At 42.1% G+C, this 16,815-nt stretch overlaps 1 protein-coding gene, 1 non-coding gene and 1 pseudogene across 2 annotated transcripts in view; 1 reads left to right on the top strand and 2 right to left on the bottom strand.

Moving 5' to 3' along the window:
* Positions 1-16,815, bottom strand: part of Atl3 (atlastin GTPase 3) — a 57,629-nt gene that overhangs the window by 19,002 nt on the left and 21,812 nt on the right. Inside the window, exons 4-6 of the mRNA XM_042676279.1 lie at positions 12,075-12,179; positions 11,358-11,408; positions 1,374-1,430 (exon numbers count right to left, since the gene is read on the bottom strand). Of these exons, the coding sequence (XP_042532213.1) occupies positions 1,374-1,430; positions 11,358-11,408; positions 12,075-12,179 (213 nt within the window). The remainder of the gene's footprint in view (positions 1-1,373; positions 1,431-11,357; positions 11,409-12,074; positions 12,180-16,815) is intronic.
* On the top strand, positions 538-644 carry LOC122105410. Its single transcript, XR_006147038.1, has one exon. It is a non-coding gene; the product is annotated as a U6 spliceosomal RNA (small nuclear RNA).
* On the bottom strand, positions 6,350-7,295 carry LOC122104676 (annotated as a pseudogene).

The following is a 16,815-nucleotide window of genomic DNA, read 5'->3' on the forward strand; positions in this document are numbered from 1 at the left end:
CAGCTCAGGCTAGCGCTCTACCACTTGAGCCACAGCGCCACTTCCGGCTTTTTCTTCTGCTTATGTGGTGCTGAGGAATTGAACCAAAGGCCTCATGCATACAAGGCAAGCGCTGTACCACTGAGCCACCTTCCTAGCCCAAGTCCCTGAGTTTCTTATCTTCAACTAGTCACCAAAAAGTGGAAGTGGAGCTCAAGTGGTATAGTCCTAGCAATGAGCTAAAAAACTCAGGGGCAGCATCCAGGCCCTGCAGTACCCACAACAGGCACACAAAGTGTATACATGTGTGTGTGTGTGTGTGTGTGTGTGTGTGTGTGTGTGTGTGTGTGTGTGTGTGTGTGGTACACAAAGTGTATACATGTGTGTGTGTGTGTGTGTGTGTGTGTGTGTGTGTGTGTGTGTACATGTGCATATAACATCCTGGTCAGGCCTAATGGTGCATGCCTATAATGCCACCACTCAGAAGGGTGGGGCAGGAGGAGTTTAAAGCCAACCTGGGCTCTACAGTGAGATTCTGTCTTACAAAAATAAAAAACAGTGCTCATTTCTGCAGCAAATATACTAAAATTGGAACAATACAGAGAAGATTAGCATGGCCCCTGCGTAAGGATGACACACAAATTCGTGAAGTGTTCCATATTTTTAGGGATGGCAGGGGAAAAACAGAGGGGGTAATAATGCTCAATAGTAAATGGACTCATTCACTTACTTATGTAACTGTAACCCCTCTGTATAGTATCTTTACAATTATATATATAATAAAAATAAATAAATAAAAAACACCTAACTTGCTGGGTGCCGATGGCTCAGCCCTATAATCCTACTTAGGAGGCTGAGATCTGAGTATCACAGTTTGAAGCCAGCCTGGACAGGAAAGTCCATGAGACTCATCTCCAATTAACCACCAAAAAGCTAGAAGTTAAGCTGTGGTTTTCACAAAGAACAAAAAACAAAAACACTCAGGGACAGCACTCAAGCCCTGAGTCCAAGTCCCAGGAAAGTATAAGAAAATATTCTCTGGGTGCCAGTGGCTCACACCTGTAATCCTAGCTACACAGGAGGCTGAGATCTGAGGATCTAGGTTCAAAGCCAGCCCAGGCAGGAAAGTCCATGAGAATGTTATCTCCAATAAACCACCAGAATACAAGAAGTGGTACTGTGGCTCAAGTGGTAGAGCGCTTGCCTTGAGCTGAAGAGCTGAGGGACAGTGTCCAGGCCCAGAGTTCAAGCCCTACAACTGACAAAAAAAAACAAAACTCAACTTTCAAGCCATATAAAAATAGGCAGCAGGCCAGGTTTGACCTGTGAGCTATGGTTTGCTGATCTGTGAACCAAAACCAAGACATGCATTATGTTCATAGCTAATACATTACCTGGAAGGGTTTTTGGAAAATTTCATCCATTGCCAGACGACCGTATTCTGTAAAGAGCTATAAAAACAACAACAACAAGAGTTATGGTTTGTAAGGCAAATTTAGTTAATATAGTTCTGTGCTATTCTTTAGCAAAGTACTTATTTAGCAGACTGGATATTAGTATTGAAACCACAGTTCCATAGCTTAAAAAGCCCACAGGAGCTTAAACTGTCATGAACCTTAAAATGGTCTTGATTATTTCTCTATTTTCCATATCCCAATTCATCAGCAAATCCAGAATCCAACCACTTATCAGTTCCACATAGCCTGGAATACTCAACAGCATCCTAAATATCCTTACCTCAGCTCTGCCTTCCCACAGACTATTCTCAAGACAGCTACCACAGTGGTTCTGTTACAAAAACATGGTTGCTGAAACACAGCACACTTCTGCTCACAACATTACACCCTCATTCAGTCTCCAGCCACTATGGATCACTGTGCCTCAAACAAGTGGACATGCAGCTGCCTGAGGGCCTTTGTTCTGGCTTCTCCTTCTGCCTATATAGTGTTCTTCCCACAAACAGACTTGGAATCAGCTCCCTCATTTTCTCACATCTTTATTCACATGGCTCCTTCTCAGTGAACCCTCCCATGACCATCTACCTAAAGGATTACAATTTTCTAGACAGTATTTCCTACCTCCATCATTTTTTAAAGTATTATTAGCACCAACTAGTTAAACACAGGGAATTCATTTTGATATGTCCATTTATGCACACATGTAACTTGGTCAGACTCACCTCCTCAACCCTGTCACCTAATATACTCCTACCTTTACTTGTCGGGACTAGTGTCAATTTTCTCCATGAGCATTTAAGTCCCACAGGACAAGAACATTTGCCTTTTTATTCACTCTGAGCCCACAATATTTACCCCATCCAGATTCCTGAATGGATTCATTAAGATTATAATGTACATGTATCATCACCTTTTTCTTCATAAACCTCACTAAAAACAAAAAACAAAGCTTAAATGTTACACAATCAAAGGACAAGGAAGAAAGGAAAAGCCACGAATGCTATGAAAGGAAAATAAACAGGCAAGAAATGTCAAGAAACAAGTAGATTCTCTACCAGACATGCTGATACATACCTGTAATCCCAACACTCAGGAGGCAAAAACAGTAAGGTGACAGAGGTCAGTCTAGATTACAAAGTGATATACTGCCTCAAAGAGAAAGAGGGAAAGAGAGAGAGACAGACAGAAAGAGAGAAAGAGAGAAAGACAGAGAGGCAGAGGCAGAGGTAGAGAGAGAAGTGGGGGGAATGGAATGGAATAGAATAGACCAGAATAGAACATTCTCTCAGTAGAATCTCTAAAAGAAGTCTGGGAAATAATAAATGCCCATACCCTGCATCATAGGTATGAGAAATGTTTGTGACTCTCTGGGAAGACCACCTACACCCCCAGGTTCCTAACCTCTCAGCCCTATCTTCTTCTTGCCCTCACAGAAATGTTGAACTAGAAAGACCAAAGAAAAACAAAACACTAAAGCAGGGTACCAGTGACTTGGGTCTGTAATCTGGGAGGCTGAAATAAGAAAGACTGAAGCTGGGCGTTGGTGGCTCCTGCCTGTAATCCTAGCTAATCAGGAGGCTGAGATCTGAGAATCAAAGTTCAAAGACAGCTTGGGCAGGAAAGTCCATGAAACTCTTATCTCCAATAAACCACCAGAAAACAGGAAGTGGCACTGTGGCTCAAGTGGTAGAGCGCTTGCCTTGAGCTGAAGAGCTGAGAGGGACAGTGCTCAGGCCCAGAGTTCAAGCCCCACAACTGACCAAAGGAAAAAGAAAAAAAATAAAGATTGAGGTTGTAGACCAATGCAGTCGAGAAAAGTTTATACACCTGTCCTATCATCTCAGCAATAAAAAGTAGGCAACTTGAGATAAGTGAGTCTCTAACTCAAAACAACAACAAAAGTAACAGCTTGGCACTAATGGCTCATGTCTACAATCCTAAGATACTCAGGGGGGTGAGGATCCCAGTTCTAACCTCCAATTAACTAGCAACAAAGCCAGAAATGCCAGGTGCTCGTGGCTTATACCTACAATCCTAGCTACTCAGGAGGTTGAGATCTGAAGAGTATGATTTGAAGCAAGCCTAGAGTAGGGAAGTCCATGAGATTCTTATCTCCAATTAACCTCAAAAAAAAAAAAAAAAAAAAAAGAAGAAAGCACGCGCACGCACACGCACACGCACACACACACCCCAGAAGTGGAGGTGAGGCTCAAATTGAAGAAAGTCAGCACGCACACGCACTCACACGCACACACGCACGCACGCACGCACGCGCGCACACACACACACACACACACACACCAGAAGTGGAGGTGAGGCTCAAATTGAAGAAAGTCAGCACGCACACGCACTCACACGCACACACACACACACACCAGAAGTGGAGGTGAGGCTCAAATAGAAGAAAGTCAGCACGCACACGCACACACACACCAGAAGTGGAGGTGAGGCTCAAATAGAAGAAAGTCAGCACACACACACACACACACACACACACACACACACACACACACACACACACACACACACACACACACTCCCCAGAAGTGGAGGTGAGGCTCAAATAGAAGAAAGTCAGCACACACACACACACACACACACACACCCCAGAAGTGGAGATGAGGCTCAAATAGAAGAAAGCACACACACACACACACACACACACACACACACACACACACACACCCCAGAAGTGGAGGTAAGGCTCAAATAGAAGAAAGCCAGCCAAAAGTGAAAGAAAAAAAGCTGAGTGGAGAGCAAGAGTGCAAGATTCTTGGTACTGGCATGCACCCACAACCACACAAGTACACACTAATACACACACCCACACAGTAAAATCCAGGGTTGGACACATGGCTCCAGCTATAACAATAGTGAGACCCTGAGTTTAAATCCTAGTACCACAACCAAAACAGTCTAGGCCAGACATGGCAGTGCATTAGTACATGCCTATATCCAAGCTCCTTGAGAAGCAAAGCTAGGAGGATCAAGGTTCAAGGCCAGGTAGTAATACCCTTTCTCAAAAACAAGCCAAGCATGATAGTGCAGACCTGTAATCTCAGCTACTTAGTAGGCAAAGGAGGACTGCCATCCCAGGCCAGCTCCAGCAAAAGCTTTAGACAAGCAAAAAACAAAAGGACCAGAGGCAGGACAAGTCTATGGTAGAACATATACATGCCTAGTAAGCATGAGGCCTTGAATTCAATCCCCACTGATACCCGCCCCCCGCCACCCCCCCAAAAAGTGAGTACATATATATATACAAATATAATACAGCCTTGGATACCAAACTCTAAGGTTAGATGCCCACTGTCTTATTGGAAAGTACTCAAACCCAAGTATACATATTGAACAGCAAGTTCCTTAACTTTCTCACCATGCTTAATTTAAAGAAATGTCTGGTGGAAGTGATTGCCCAAGAATAAACTTGTATAAATACTGACATTTAGGAGTTGGCAACAAAATAGACAATCTTTCCCAATCACTACACTCCTCCACACTGGTACATAAGGCCCACCTTTTCTAAGATCTCTTAGCCACTGAAATTGTTTTAAGTAGGGAGTAAGAGAAGGAAGAGTGATTATGTCGAAAAACGAACTTTAGGGGCTGGGAAGGTGGCTCAGTGGTAGAGCGCTTGCCTTGCATGCCTGAGGCCCTGGGTTCGATTCCTCAGCACCACATAAGCAAAAAGAAAAAAGTCGGAAGTGGTGCTGTGGCTCAAGTGGTAGAGCGCTAGCCTTGAGCTGAAGAGCTGAGGGACAGCGCCCAGGCCCAACTTTACAACTTTGGCGGGAGGTGGGGGGACGGGGGAAGATGGGAACGGGAAACAAAGGAGGAGGCAACAATGCTTGATAAGGAATGTACTCATTATCTTGCCCATGTAATTGTAACCCCTCTGTATGGTATTTTCACAATTAAAAAAAAAAAAAAAAAAAAAGAGTAGGAAGAGTGAGAGAGTGGGTGAGGCTGACTTCAATACATTGTATATATCACAATGAAATCTCATACAACTAATATATATATATATATATATATATATATATATATATATATATTACTATTTTCAAGCAAATAAAATTTTTTAAGAAAGAAAAGATCTTACTACACTGTTCAAGGTGACCTTGAACTGGGGATTCTCCTGACTAAGGCTCCAGAGTAGCTGGGACCACAGGCATAAACCATCACAGCCAGCTCTTACTCAAATTTTTAGTGGCTTTTAAAAAAATTTTGCAGGGCTGGGAAGGTGGCTCAGTGGTAGAGCGCTTGCCTTGCATGCCTGAGGCCCTGGGTTCGATTCCTCAGCACCATATAAGCAGAAAAAAAGCCGGAAGTGGCACTGTGGCTCAAGTAGTAGAGTGCTAGCCTTGAGCTGAAGAGATGAGGGACAGCGCCCAGGCCCAGAGTCCAGGCCCCACAACCAGACCCAAAATAAATAAATAAATAAAAATAAAAAAAATTTGCAGCACTGAGGATTGAAGATATATATTATGCCAAAATTAGATTGTATTATGTATTATATTGTATATTTTATATATATTAGCATTACAAAACCATTCATTCAAGGATTCTGGAAGGCAGGAAGGAGAGATGGGGCCAGGGGGAGTAAATGGCATAGACAGAAAAATAAAAGCATTCAGATAAGCCCAAGCAGAGGCTAGCAAATGCAATAAAATAGCTGTGGTCCTTTCAGACTCATGCCATATACTAGTGTCAAGAAGATTCTGTCTCACATACACCAGAGTCAAAAATTCTAATTCCACAAACAGAAGAGACTATGAAAAGGGCTCTGGGCAGAAGGTGTCCCAACTTCCCTGGCAGGGGAAGGAGAACAGAGAAAAGAGTTGCCTTGTCTTTCATCCAATCCCACTTTCCCTCCTGACTGAACTGCAGGCAACAGACAGCAAGCAGCAGCCTTAAGTTTGGCGGGATATGGATGCAGTGAACTTCTCTGCAGAAGTTGAGCTGGTGAACTTCTCTGCAGAAGTTGAGCTGACCAGGGCAAACTGTAGGCAGACTATCTTGTGGAAGAGACTGTTGCTTAAGAAGATGAAGAAGAGGCACAACTGGAAAAGGTTCATTTTTCCAGGGTCTTTTCTTCACTGACACTGATAATGAACAAAGGAAAGATGATAGAGAAGAGGCAGCCACGAATAATGTATAAGAACTGCATTGTTGTGAGGAAAAGGTAAGGGCAAATCAAATCTAAAGTAGCACGGCCAGTTCCTTTCTATGTTTGACAATTCCTTTACTGAACCAACCATACTCAAAGCACACAGTGAATAGAGAAGAAACATATGCAGCAGACTAAGCAGCTGACCAAAAAGATGGATGTAAAAGAGACTTAAATATCCCCTGGATAAGGAAAAGGTTGAAGGGCATGTCAGCAATGATTTCACTGACAATAAGGAATGGATGAGACTTCTTTCTTGATACCTCAAATGTCATCAGCTGTATCTTGAAACGAAATGCCATTCACAACTTTGCTAAGCACAAACAGGAAGTGCATTCAAAAAAGCACCCAAGAATTCCAGACACAACAAACACCTCCATGTAGTGATGGATCACCAATAATTCATGCTGTTACAACTAAAACAAGAGGAGACTGAACCAGAATACTCTGCACTGGAAAAGCCTACCAAGAGTACATGGCTCACTCTCGCTTTCTTTCTATCCTTTATACTTGGGACTCTCTCCAAGGCCAGGATACTATTTGTCTTTCTTTGCTGCTGTTCCTCTCTCTCTCTCTCTCTCTCTCTCTCGCTAGATTTGAGCATCTAGCTTTAAGATGGTACAAATAGCCCAGATGAGTCTGTTTCCCCCGCCATGATCTTGAAGAAAGGTTTTGACCCTGTCAGCCATCTCTTCTGCACACAGAGGAGAGAAAAGTGCCACAAAATCTTTCAATAAGCAGAACCCTGCAGTCCCCCAATTATGGATCTGGTAGGCCTACCTAGCACTCAAGCAACCAGGGCCCGCTCTCCATCTCTGTTTGATGCTCATCCTTGCCTGGCAGCTAGCTCCATCACAGGGCCAATGCCCACACTAGATATTCCAATTTATATTTTAACTTTGTCCCTACTGAACTTTCCATTTTTCTGTTAAGAGTTTAAATGCCTAGCTCTTTTCTTTTCTTTTTTATTTATTTATTTTATTTGTGAACATACTATACAGAGGGGTTACAATTACATGGGCAGGATAATGCGTACATTTCTTACCAAGCATTGCAGCCTCCTCCTTTGTTTACCCTTCACATCCCTTCCCAGCCTCCCCCCTTCCCCCCCAGCTTTTTTCTTATTTTCTGTTTTTACAGAATCTTGTTATTGCTTAGTCGGAGCATCTTATCTATGAGGAAAGGAGTTTACACAGAATAAGCAAAAAGCCATCACTAAGTCATGAAAAATGCATGCCAAGAATAAGACCTTTAAAGCTTCAGAAACAAAAAGGTTACATAAACAGCATCAGAAATCACAGTGAAAATTCAGCAGCTGTATTGGAAGCTGGACAACAAGGAAGCAATACCTTCAGAATTCTAAAATATTAGTTCCATTCTGTAATCCTAGAATAAAATAAAAATATTCTCAGGGGCTGGGAAGGTGGCTCAGTGGTAGAGCACTTGCCTTGCATGCCAGAGGCCCTGGGTTCAATTCCTCAGCACCACATAAGCAAAAAGAAAAAAAGCCGGAAGTGGCGCTGTGGCTCAAGTGGTAGAGCACTAGCCTTGAGCTGAAGAGCTGAGGGATAGGGCCCAGGCCCAGAGTTCAGGCCCCACGACTGGACCAAAAAAAAAAAATATTCTCAGACTTGAAAAAAGGTGTCTCCTAGGCATCCTTTCTTAGGAGGCTACTAGAGAATGAGTGAAGGAATGACAAGACAAAAAGAAAAAAACAGTCAATGAGATAATGAGTCAATGAAACAATCAATGAGACTAAGGTGGAAAATGAAAAGAAATGTCAATATGATAGCAAAGGAAGGCTGCTGGATGACAGCTGTGCCTATGCCTTCGAAAACCAATCTAGTCAGACACCAGCAGCTAATGCCTGTAATCCTAACTACTCAGGAGGCTGAGATCTGAGGAGTGTGGCAAAAGAGACCTTGAGACTCTTACTTTCAATTAACCACCAAAAAGCTAGAAGTGGAGCTGTGGCTCAAGGACAGTGCCCAGTCCATAAGTTCAAACCCCAGGACCAGCACCCAAAAACAAAAACAAAACAAAAACATGCTGCAGTTCTAACGTGTATTAAATTATGAATATGACCTTATTTGGAAATAAGATTTTTTTACAGATGTAACCAAGTTAAAATGAGGTCATGAAGTAGACCTGACCAGTATGTCCTTACAAGAAAAACAGAAACACAAGGAGTAAAATGCTATATAAAGACAGACACAGAGAGCAGACGGCCAGGTGAAGACAGGCAGAGTTTGAAATGTGCAACTGAAAGTCAACGGATGCCAAGGATTGCCAACGAACCATGAAATGCTATGAAGAAGCAAGAAGAGATTCTCCCCTCCAGGATTCAAAGAGAGCATGTCCTGTCAACACTTTGATTTCTGACTTAAGGCCTCCAGAATTATAAAACAATTCTGTTCATTTAAGCCACTCACCTTGTGGTACCATTACAACAGTCCTAGAGATCTAATATATCACCCAGTTCTGTTGTTATATATCTCACTGTAAAACCTATGATGATGTGAGTCATTATCATCTCAAGCATTTGATATCTCCTATAGCACTTGACTCTCAGTCTGACACAAAGTAGGTATTTGAGGTGGCTCAGTGGTACAGTGCTTGCCTTACATGCATGAAGCCCTGGGTTCGATTCCTTAGTACCACATAAGCAAGAAAAAAAAAAAAAAAGCTGGAAGTGGTGCTGTGGCTTAAGTGGTAGAATGCTAGCCTTGAGCTGAAGAGCTGAGAAACAGTACCCAGGCCCAGAGTTCAAGCCCCACAACCAACCAAAAAAAAAAAGTAGGCATTTGAAAAATTTGAGAAAGAAAGAAGCTTAGAAAGGAGTACATTTCAGATTTTTAAAAAAGCTAGGTGCTGGTGGGAGCAGTAAGCTTAGCTACTCAGAAGGCTAAAATCTGAGGATCACAGTTTGAACCACCTCAGGCAAAAAAAGTCCCTGTGAAAGTCTTATCTCCAATTAACCACTCAAAACTGGAAGTAGAGTTGTGGCTCAAAGTGGTAGAGTGCTAGCCCTAAGCAAAAGAGCTCAGAGACAAAGCCCAGGCCTTGAGTACAAACCACACACACACACACACACACACACACACACACACACAAAAAGCCAGACACACACACACACACACACACACACACACACACACACACACACACACACACACACACACACACACACACACACACACACAGCCAGCCAGCCATGGGCTCCCACCTGTAATCCTAGCTACTCAGGAGGCTAAGACTGGAGAATTAATATTCAAAGCCAACCAGGTCAGGAAAATTTATGTGACACTTATCTCCAACCAACAAAAAGCCAGAACTGGAAGTGTGGCTCATATAGTCAAATGTCAGGCATGAGCAAAAAAGCAGAGTGAGAATGTGGCTCAGAGTTGAAGCTTTTTTCTTTTTGCTTATGTGGTGCTGAGGAATCGAACCCAGGGCCTCAGGCATGCAAGGCAAGTGCTCTACCACTGAGCCACCTTCCCAGCACCTCCATGAAAGTTTTTTTTTGGCTTTTTTTCCCCATGAAACTCTTATCTCCAATAAACCACCAGAAAACAGCAAGTGGCACAGGAGCTCAAGTGGTAGAGCACTCACTCGCCTTGAGCTGAAGAGCTGAGGGACAGCGCTCAGGCCCAGAGTTCAAGCCCCATGACCGACCAAAAAACAAAAACAAAAAAACCATCAATTACAATGGACAAGCAATTTTGTTTAATAACATTAGGACTAATGTTAGAGAATGATTCTTTTTTAAAAGATACATATAATAAAACATATATAATAAATACATATTATATATAAATGTTATATATAATATATATGTAAAATAAATATATACATTTTACATATATATAAATCTTTATAACTCAAGATAATTCCGATAATGACACCCTCATTCACTCAAATTCTAATGTTTTCTCCAATGTCAGGGAGAGGAGGAATTAGAGAAACATGCTAAAGACTGCACCCATCCCTCAGGACCTAATGAGAGAAACAAACAAGAACTCTGCTATGGAGAACAGAAGTCACAGTAATAGCAGTAGTAGGAATAGAATAGTAACAATAGCTGGCAATTGTTAAGCCACATAGTTCCTTGAATTTAAGATTATCTAGACTTGCCTGAATTACTGAAATAACTCCAAAACTCATCTCACCGAACATATCCTTGTCCCTCTAAAAATCTATTCTGAACACAGCCACCAGTGATTCTTTTGTGACACATCAGCTAATACTATCGTCTGCTAAAACCTTATGGCTCCGATATTCTCCAAAGGAAAAACCCAAGCTCTGAAATATCTACGACCTCATTGCCTCTCTGATTTCATCATCTAGGACACCATCACACCTTTCAACTCTACCTGTTGACTGCCATGCTGTTCCCCTATTCTGCCAAGCACACTCTATATTTTAGTCTCGCTTCTCACTCCTCAGATACACCTTGTCCACTTTCTTCCATTCTTTGCTCAAATGACAAAGGCCATTCCCAGCCACCCCTGCTCTACCTCAGCAACAGATACACAGAGTATAGAGAATTACTATGAACAAAAAAATCTTTCTCTCCATATTGCAATCATTTGCTAAAACCTACTCAGCTCTAAAATTTTCCTCTCTTAAAACTTATTTTTATAGTAACCAGGGTCTTGCATATGCTAGGCATATGCAATATACTCAACCTCTTAGACTGAAAACTTTGAATGATGTATTATGATATCAAAATGTCTGTGAAGAATATATACCTGCAGCTGTTGAAGATCATCTTCCTGAATGTTCTGGGACAAATTGTAAATCTAGAAAACAAAAATCCAAATTGATACTGTTCTAGCTTTCGTCAAACAAACCCCAAATAAACCTAACACACTGAACATAAGTTTTAAAGTACTAAACTATGACATATAAGATTATGGGGAGCCAGGCGCCGGTGGCTCACGCCTGTAATCCTAGCTACTCAGGAGGCTGAGATCTGAGGATCATGGTTCAAAGCCAGCCCGTGCAGGAAACTCCATGAGACTCTTATCTCCAATAAACCACTAGAAAACCAGAAGTGGCGCTGTGGCTCAAGTGGTAGAGCGCTAGCCTTGAGCTAAAGAGCTGAGGGACAGCGCCCAAGCCCAGAGTTCAAGCCCCACGACCGACCAAAAAAAAAAAAAAGATTATGGGGGCAGTTTAAACAGTAATATTATCTGTCTTCTGCAAAAATTATGAATATATGGCTGAAATCACAAACTTATTCTTATCAATTTATAATGACTTGAGTTTGCTCAGAATACTTTATATATAATTATAAAAGTAGAAAAATAATTCAGCTCCTTCTGGCCTTCTAACAGCTTAATTACATCAACAGTCTGAAAGAAACAGTTCTATAGCATCACAAGAATTTTGCTAACAGAACAACAACTGAAACTAGATGCTTTCCTTTATTGTATTTCTTCTTATGTCCAAGTACAGAGTTTTACCTGAACAGAGCTGGTCATGGTACTTAGAGCGAAGATGGTGGCGCAGTCTTTCACAGTTGACTGGCTGTCAAACGCCCCTTGAGTATCCATCAAAATAACTGCAACCTAAAGAAAACCAAGCAAACAGGTTAAAGTGAGGAAGGAGAAAGTATAAGTGAGAAATTCAAAACTCTGTAAGCTCATAGGTTCTATCACCATTGTGCTGAGAGGATTTGCTGAAGACAATTATCTTCTCTGACCTGGTAAGACAATACAAAACAAGGGTATACAAACAAAACAGCATAGAAAAACCTAATGTTAGCCAGGCCCTGGTGGCTCATACCTGTAATCCTAGCTACTCAGGAGGCATAGATCTGAGGATCTAGGTTCAAAGCCAGCCCTCGCAGAAGAGTCCATGAGACTCATATCTCCAATAAACCACTCAGAAAACTGGAACTGGTGCTGTGGCTTAAGTGCTAGAGCACCTTGAGCTAAAGAGCTGAGGAACAGCACCCAAGCCCAGAGTTCAATCCCTACAACCGACAAAAAAAAAAAAAAAAAAAAGACAGAAAGACAGAAAGAAAAAAAGGAAGACAGAAAGAAAGAAAAAAATACCTAACTTGTAGTAGCCATCTAATTCACTCACTACCCAGCTATGGAGTAAAATCCTAGCACCAGAGGTAAAATAAATAAAGGGGGGGAGGAAATGTGTAAAAGAGATTATAGGTCATGGTAGAGCGCTTGCCTGGCATGTATAAAGCCTGGATTTGATCCCCCCCACCACTGCAAAAAGAAATGGATTTGGGCTGGGAAGGTGGCTCAGTGGTAGAGCGCTTGCCTTGCATGCATGAGGCCCTGGGTTCGATTCCTCAGCACCACATAAGCAAAAAGAAAAAAGCTGGAAGTGGTGCTGTGGCTCAAGTGGTAGAGCGCTAGCCTTGAGCTGAAGAGCTGAGGGACAGCACCCAGGCCCAGAGTTCAGGCCCCATGACCGGACCCAAAAAAAAAAAAAAGAAATGGATTTTATTTGACTAGATAAGTCCTCCCAAGAAGATACAAGTGAGTAGTAAGCAAATAAAAAGAGATTAGACATCATTAGTCACTCGGAAAATACAGTGTATTTTCAAATGTATTTAGTATTTGAACACTCAAACATTGAATACACTCAGATATATTCAAAATCACAAGGAAATATTACTTCATGCCAGGCACCAGTGGCTCACACCTGTAATCCCAAACTACGGAGATTCATTTCAAAGCCAGCTGGGCAGGAAAGTCCATGAGACTTTCCTCCAATAAGCCACTCAGAAAAAGCTGGAAATGGCCTATGGCTAAAGTGGTACAGTGCTAGCCTTGAGCACAAAGAGGCTCAGCAACAGCTCCTGGGCTCTGAGTTCAAACCCTGGGACCAGCAAAAAAAAAAAAAAAAACCCACACAGTATCACTTCACATCTACTAGGTTGGCTATATTAAAAAAGAATGGAAACAATGATGCACAACTGTAATCCAAACACTCAAAAGACTGAAACAAAAAGATCATGGCTTTTGAGATCAACCTAAACAACATAGTGAGACCCTGTATCAAAACAAAGATATGATATTAGGTACTTGCCAGGATGTGAAAACTTGAGCTTTATGCATGGCTGATAAGAATGTAGGTTGGCCTATAATCCTAGCTACTCTGGATCACGGTTCAAAGCCAGCCTGGGCAGGAAAGGCTGTGAGACTCTTTTCTTTTTTTTTGGTCACTCATGGGTCTTGAACCCTAGGCCTGGGTGCTGTCCCTCAGCTCAAGGCTAGCACTCTACCACTTAGCCACAGTGCCACTTCCAGCTTTTTCTGTTTATGTGGTGCTTTATGCATGCGAGGTAAGCACTCCACCACTGAGCTACCTTCCCAGCTCAAGGTTAAGACTCTTATCTCCAATAAACCACCAGAAAACTAGAAGTGGTGCTGTGGCTCAAGTATTAGAGCATTAGCCTTGAGCTGAAGAGCTGAGGGACAGTACTCAGGCCCAGAGTTCATGCACCACAACCAAACCCCCACTCCCACCCCCAAAAAAGAAAAATGTAGGTTGGTTTTAGCAAATTTTTTTTGTTTCTTGTTTTGTTTTTTGTTGTAGGTCTTAGGGCTTGAATTCAGGGTCTGGGTGTTGACCTTGAGCTTCTTTTGCTCAAGGTTAACATTCTTTATCACTTTATCTCTAGCTCTACTTTCAGTTTTTTGGTAGTTAATTAAGGTCTCACAGGCTCTCTGCCTGAGCTGGCTTTGAACCACAATCCTCACATCTCAACCTCCTGAGTAGTTAGGATTACAGGTGTGAGCCACCAACACCCAGCGTGTATGTCTATGTGTGTATGTGGGTGTGTGGGTGTGTGCACTCTCATGCACACATGTGTACACACAATAAAATGTTTAGCTATGAAAGGGAGCCAAGAACTGATGAATGCTGTATCACAGATGGGCCATGAGAGCATGGTGCTGATGAGGCCAGATATGGGGGGGAAAAGCCAGGTGGTTGGTGGATCCACTTCTAGATACTCAGGAGGCTGAGATTACAGGATCACAATTCAAAGCCATCTCAGGCAGCAAAGTACAATTAGCCGCCAAAAAGCCAGAAGTAGAGCTGTGTCAAGTGGTAGAGTGCCAGCCTCGAGCAAAAAAAGCTGTAAGACAGTGCCCATGCCCTGAGTTCAAGTTCCAGTGTAAGTACACTTGCAATATACATATACACAACACAACACACACACAGCAACAGAGGAATTATTCTGATTAATATATACATATGAAAAATACCCTATATTAAAATCTCTTGATACAATTAATATACACTTAAAAAATGGATAGGAGAGTAAAACAGGTTCTATTGGTATTAACAGATATGAACAGGAAGAAAGAAGGCTAATGGAGAGAGTGAAAGAGGGTAAATATGGTCAAAATATTTTATATGCATATATGAAAACAGAATAATAAACCAATTGAAATTATTTCAAGAAGTGGAAAGGGGAAAATAAGGGAGAGTGACAGAAAGAGTAAGGCTGATGGGGTATACTATTGCATGTATAGAAATGTCACAGTAAAACGCCCTCCTCATTGTAAACTTAATACATTCCAATAAAAAAAAATCTTAAATAAAGAAAGTTGACCATTAGTGGGCTCATTTGGTAATTCTAATTTCTCAGAAGGCTGAGATCTGAGGAAAGAGGTTCAAAATCAGCCTAGGCAACAAAGTCCCCAACACCCTATCTCCAGTTAACTAGCAAAAATGCCAGACTAGCTATGCACTGGTGGCTCATGCCAGTAATCTTAATTACGTAGGAGCCTGAGGTCTGAGCATCACAGTTTGAAGCTAGCCTAGGCAGGAAAGTCTACAAGACTCTTACTACCAATTAACCATTAAAAAGCCAGAAATAGAGGTATGGCTGCAACCAGTATACACTGGTAGGGCTGTGGGAAGTGATTGACTACCTTCCAAACATGAGATCTCTCAGTGCCCAGACTGAGAGCCCAGACTCTGGGAAGTGAAAACTGGGGTGTAAAGAAGACAAGCACACTGACAGCTACATTCTGTTAAAATTCTATCACTAAGTATCTGACCTTTTATACTATATTCACATACTACTACTACTACTACTATTAATATTATTATTATATGTTACCAAGGTTTGGACTCAGGGCTTTATATTGCCTTGCCTGCTTGCTTGCTTGGCTAGCACTCTACTACTTAAAAACCATGCCTCTAGTCTGACTTTTTTTTCTTTTTGCTTATGTGGTACTGAGGAATCGAACCCAGGGCTTCATGCATGCAAGGCAAGCGCTCTACCACTGAGCCACCTTCCCAGCCCCCCTTTTTTTTTTTTTGAAAAAAATGGGTCATGGGGCTTGAACTCTGGGACTGGGCACTGTCCCTGAGCTCTTCAGCTCAAGACGAGCACTCTACTACCAGAAACACAGCACTACTTCTGTTTTTTTAAGCGGTTTAGTGAAGATAAGAGTCTCACAGACTTTTCTGCCTGGGCTGGCTTTGAACCATGATGCTCAGATCTCAGCCTCCTGAGTAGCTAGGATTACAGGTGTGAGCCACCAGTACCTGGCTAGTCTGACTTTTTGATGGTTAACTGGTGATGGAGTCTCATGGACTTTTCTGCCCAAGCTAGCTTCAAACCACAATCTTCCAATTATATACGGCTAGGACCAATTATAGTCATGAGCCACAAGGGCCCAGCTGTCATTCATTGCTTGTTTGGTTTTCTTTTTTTTTTTTGGTCAGAGATAGGGACTTGAACTCAGTATCTAATACTTTCGCTCACTGGCTGATGCTCTGAGCCACTTCTCCAACCCCAACATTTACATATATATATATATATATATGTAAATTTTAAAATATATATGTTTTTATTCCCCGCCCCCTGCCCCTCCTCCCCCGGTTGTGGGGCTTGAACTCTGGTCTGGGCCTGGGCACTGTCCCTGTACTCTTCAGCTAAAGGAGAGGGCTCTATCACTTGAGCCACAGTGCCATTTCCTGTTTTCTAGTGGTTTATTGGAGATAAGAGTCTCACGGACTTTCCTTCCCGGGCTGACTTTGAACCATGATCACAGAACTCAGCCTCTTGGGTAGCTAGGATTATAGGCATGAGCCACCAACACCTGGCCCAACATATATTTTTTTAAAACACACATTACTTTTAAACTGCGTGCCTACATCAGCTTGATAAAAATTACTTTTATTATATTAGCACAGTACACATGAAGATTCTTATGG

This window comes from Dipodomys spectabilis, unplaced genomic scaffold, assembly GCF_019054845.1.
Source record: "Dipodomys spectabilis isolate Male_0828 unplaced genomic scaffold, ASM1905484v1 ptg000030l, whole genome shotgun sequence".
NCBI lineage: Eukaryota > Metazoa > Chordata > Mammalia > Rodentia > Heteromyidae > Dipodomys > Dipodomys spectabilis.